Source organism: Anticarsia gemmatalis, chromosome 7, assembly GCF_050436995.1.
Source record: "Anticarsia gemmatalis isolate Benzon Research Colony breed Stoneville strain chromosome 7, ilAntGemm2 primary, whole genome shotgun sequence".
NCBI classification, from domain to species: Eukaryota; Metazoa; Arthropoda; class Insecta; order Lepidoptera; family Erebidae; genus Anticarsia; species Anticarsia gemmatalis.
Window position 1 is genome coordinate 382616 of NC_134751.1, and position 4751 is coordinate 387366.

General features: G+C 35.0%; 1 protein-coding gene across 1 annotated transcript; it reads right to left on the bottom strand.

The window, feature by feature from the left end:
* Window positions 1-394: 394 nt before the first annotated feature.
* LOC142974225 (facilitated trehalose transporter Tret1-like) lies at window positions 395-4496 on the bottom strand. Its single transcript, XM_076116393.1, has 7 exons — window positions 4328-4496; window positions 3703-3932; window positions 3103-3426; window positions 2737-2869; window positions 2261-2478; window positions 1583-1777; window positions 395-989 (listed from the first exon to the last, which is right to left on the bottom strand). Exons 1-7 carry the CDS (start codon window positions 4395-4397, stop codon window positions 735-737), a joined length of 1425 nt encoding a protein of 474 aa, XP_075972508.1. The 5' UTR covers window positions 4398-4496; the 3' UTR covers window positions 395-734.
* Window positions 4497-4751: the final 255 nt, after the last annotated feature.

The following is a 4751-nucleotide window of genomic DNA, read 5'->3' on the forward strand; positions in this document are numbered from 1 at the left end:
AAGACCGCATTACGGTAGAATTTTTGACGTAAATGTTTTGGTCATGTGAATAGGTCTTCTGGACACGCCCAGAGAACCCATTCTCGTGATTGAAATTATAAGAAATAGAAGTCTGGCAAATCGTCGCTCGCGTTAGAAACGTAAAAAAAATAACCACATTCGTAAGAAAACGCACGTGCGCATGAGTTAAGGCTTGTAAAGCCGCCAATACCACAACAATACCGCTCTAATGTCAGGAACGAACTGAAGCCGGCAAGCCGCGTAACCTGCCGGCACTGTTTGTAGGAGCCTTTATGTACAAACGTACACGCGATTTTTAATGTCTACGATCTCGTAAAAAGTATTACTAATAGGGAAAAACTAAAATATACAAATAATACACAAGTTATGATTTTGTTTTTATTCCAAAAGCTTACAAAATAATGAAAACAATATGAATTGTCGTTATGAGATTTTACTGTCCTCGTTCAAAAATATATATAGCTATGTCCTTCCACCCTCAACCGTATGAAACTTTAATAAATGAATATAAAAATACATAACACATTCTATACACAAATACAAATACAAATTACATTAATTGTATTCCATTCTATCTCTTATGCCCGGTTTCTGGGACATATTTAGCGGTAGTTTATTCATTTCATCATACCGCTAAATGTACCTTAGAACTGAGGGTTAATGCATTATATTACTCTGTTACAATGCATTTTAACTTTGAGTTAAATAGCATGTCAGCATTGTGGATTGTCGTTTGAATCCTTTTTTTTTCCTTTCATCAACTCTGCTTCTATCTGATCAACACTCTTGCCGCCAGTTTCAGGTAGCAATATGACTACAAGCACTACCCCTATGAGGTTCAAAGCTGCAAAAATGTAGAAGGCGACGTATGCTCCAAAAGCGTTGGTAACAGCAGTGAATGAAACTAGCTGGATGAAGGTCGTGAACCATGCGAGGATAACCAGACAAGCCATTAGCTTGGCACGGATCTGAAAAGAAAAAAAATACTTCAGATGGCCGCTTCTCTATAACTATTAACCATCGGGTGAATATCGAGAATTTTTGTGTGAATATCCGATCAGCCCCCCTAGCGGACACTCTACGAACTAACTTATCAGTGCATTTCAAATGTCAAATTCTAGACAATCGTAACCTGTAGATCATGGTGCAACATTTTTATAAAAACTTACAACAAATGAAGTAAATAGAGGTAAATATATAGAACACTATCTTCGAAGATTACTAGTGATAACATTTTAAATCAAATATATTTACAAGCATTTAATTTTTATTGCCGTTGAATATAGTAAAGTTTTCGCTTATATGCTTTAAATTTAGTTTTAAATACTCTTTATTTGTGGAAGTAAATAACAATTAATGTATGTATCAATTTACGTTCTGAATTTGGTAAACATTGATAAATCAACAATATTACGTAATGTGTTTTTAGAACAAGTTTTCTTTACTAACATATTACAAGGCAGGGAATTTCTCATAATATAGTTTAACTAAAGACAACTACATTTTAAATAAACCTAGAACACCTTTCGTACGAGATAAATATTCAGTCAAATATACTAACTTGGAAATTAAACAACTCAGACATAACAATGAAAGGTACAGGAGAGACTCCAGCACCATAACTGCATACGGCTACTAATAAAGCCACTATGTTCAACCAGCCGGGAGGAGCCCAGCCATGTTCACGGAGCAACAGATTAGATGCGAGACCAGCGAACGCTAATGTTGTAGTGATGAATGTTATTGTTAAGAGCACCTGAAAAGAAAAAATAATTTAGTAAATAGAAATATGTGAGTATTCCTCTTTCAGAATCTGTATCTCGATTTTCCACTTATAGTAGTGAGGACTACCGAAAACCCGCTAGTCATCGAGAAATTTTGCATGAAAATCTTATCAGCGCCCCTAACGGGCGTCGCAGAAACTATTTTGGCAGTACATTAAAATTTTAAATGTCAAACTTTCCATACTCGACATTACCAACTCTAGAGAATCGTACTACTGAGCTATTCCTTTTTCAGCACCAAACGATGCATTACTTTTTTTGTCAATTTTGTTATCCACAATATTTTTTTGTTGCAAAAGAGTTCTCTATGAAATGTTTTCTACAAGTGGCATAATTCTATGTCACATTTATTTTATGCAAAACAAAAATATGTAGTTGAACAAAAGTAGACTCCTACTTGCAATTTCTCTATAAATATGTTGAAAATAACTATTCTAGTAGGTGTTTCTCATTACCTTTCTTCCCAACCTGTCCACAGAGCTCATAGTGATAGCAGTTCCTATCGTCAAACAGATTGGTATGCCCAAGGTCAGTAGTTCCGGGTCCATCTTCACATCAGAGTTAGCCAGTATAGTTGAAGCGTAGTTGATGATGGAGAAAGCACCATTAGATCCGTGAATAGCCACGATGAAGAACAAGATGAGAAAACCGCGACGCCAGGCTGTGTGTTTGACTGGAAATAAATAAAGCAAAGAAATTATCAGAGACTTCATTGTCCTCATCATATTAACCGACAGTTCACTGTCTGACCTAAGCCTCTCTTCCGTAAAATTCAAATCCCAAAACCACAACCAACGGTCTCAACTGACGTCTGACTGACTACCAGTCCAAAAGCATGAAATGATGTCTGAATTTTGTGTGAGGCCTGCCCATTTTTCATCTATTCTAGTTGGTTTTATAAAGCCGAGAATATTTATAAAGAACTACTTACAAATATTTAAGAACGTTATATTAGGTATAGATTTGAAATAGTCATCCTCTCTCTTGATGGCATCAACTTCATTCTGTACTTCTTTATCGTCTACGTTTAAACCTCTTAGGAAAGCTATAGTTGCAGCTGCTTCCTGCAAATAAGTAATTTTATCGTCAGTACAAAAATGTATTATTATGTTCTTTAAATAGAAATCAACTACTTTAGGATTACATAAACTGATAATTAGTTGTCAAATAGCAGTAGTATTATAGCAAAAAAATATATTTAAAACAGTTTTTAAAATCACAGTTCAGTAAAACTATGGTATTTGAAGAAGAACTGGAGGCAAGACTTGAGATTAAAAAAACAGTAAAACAAACTTACCTCTAATCTCCCTTTCTTCACCAGAAAAGAAGGCGATTCAGGAGCCTTAATAAATATAATCGTCGTCACAACTGGTAGGCCTACGACCAGATACAACACGGTGTAGTAGTCCAAGTACCATCCCAAAGAGTACATGGTGAGGATACCAACGTTCTGGAACAATATGGCCATGGACCCTAGGGTCCCTCTGATGTTGTCTTGGCTAATCTCTTTGATATACATGGGGACCACGTGGAAGCAGCCTCCAGCGCTGAGGCCGCAGACTATCCTCGCGATTAAGAGGGTGGTGGGAGTCGATGGGCAAATTTTTATGATCCAAGATATCTGAAAAATTATTATTTTAATTCATTGAGGAATCTTACCACCATACTCATTTTATATGTTAGACACACTTTTAATTTCCGATTTTGGATTTCTTACTGATATCGATACAAATAATCAATCATAAAACATTTTTTTGTCCTGTCCTCAGATTTATTCCAATGAATCTATTTTTTTCCGGAAATACACGAAAACCACAGCTAGCTCACGTACTAAGAAGGCAAAATTTGGCATTTAGCAATGTTAACAGAAGGTAAAAAATTGTGATGATGCACTTACCAACTGCAGCGATGCCATAACAATCACAGAGCACTTTCGTCCATAGTTATCGACCACGTATAGTAAGCCGAGTATACCGAAGATAGCAGTCAACGATGGCACGCCAGCTATCCACGATATTTCAGAGTCGGTCAGAGGTCTACCCACAGGAGATTGTGGCGATTGCAGAATTTTTGTCATGGGAGACACCCAGCCGCATTGAAAGCCGTAGGTTAAAACTGTTAGGTTTACTGAAAAACAAGTAGAAGAAATACTAAGAAAATGTTTCATTCGTGTTTAATATAAGAAATATTAATTTCAAAGTATAAGTCTGAATAAGAATAAATGGTATATGTGTTGGTAATAAATAGTATTAGTGATCCGAAACAATGCTACGTTCAAATGAAAGAGGTACAAATAAAAACTTATCGCTGAGTCCTGGAGCAAGGATTGATCAACGATTGAAATCCATACTTAGCTGCCTGTATCCATAATTTTTAAGTAGCAACCGGAAGACCAAATTAATATTGTAAATTTGACCAATAATTTTTCTTCTTTAGAACAAGACGAAAAACCAACCCGATAGAAACTTAAAATTAATTTAAAACTGAAGAGAAACGAATTTTAAAACTGATATTTTATTTACCTAAAACGGCTACGGCCCACTGCACTCGCGTATGCCCTTTGGGCTTTGAAATTTCACTTTCATTCTTCATTTTAACTTTGTAAAAATACTAACAATATATTAAATACAAATCACTATTTAAAATTTTAATAAATATAATTTGAAATTTAGCCTCTTCAGCGCACCATCGTTGTTTATTAAATGTACTGATAAATTTGTAATAGTGTCTTATATTATACGTACAGTTTACTTTAGGGGTGTGTGTCTCGCGTGATTTGTCAAATGCAATACTATACCGGAATTAGACCATCAGAATCATATTTATTTAGAACAAACAAAGAATATAAATAAATATTAAAATTGAATGAAGTTTCAACTAGCCTCGGTACATAAATATTTAAATTGTTACGTGTATTTAAAGACTTTTCTTTGTTGTGCGATTAAA

Coding starts and splice junctions, on each gene's coding strand:
- LOC142974225 (XM_076116393.1), bottom strand. CDS start 4,397: ATGAAGAATGAAAGTGAAATTTCAAAGCCCAAAGGGCATACGCGAGTG. Junction 3,427..3,702: donor TTATGGCATCGCTGCAGTTG/GTAAGTGCATCA, acceptor ATAATTTTTCAG/ATATCTTGGATCATAAAAAT. Junction 990..1,582: donor CTGAGTTGTTTAATTTCCAA/GTTAGTATATTT, acceptor TTTTCTTTTCAG/ATCCGTGCCAAGCTAATGGC.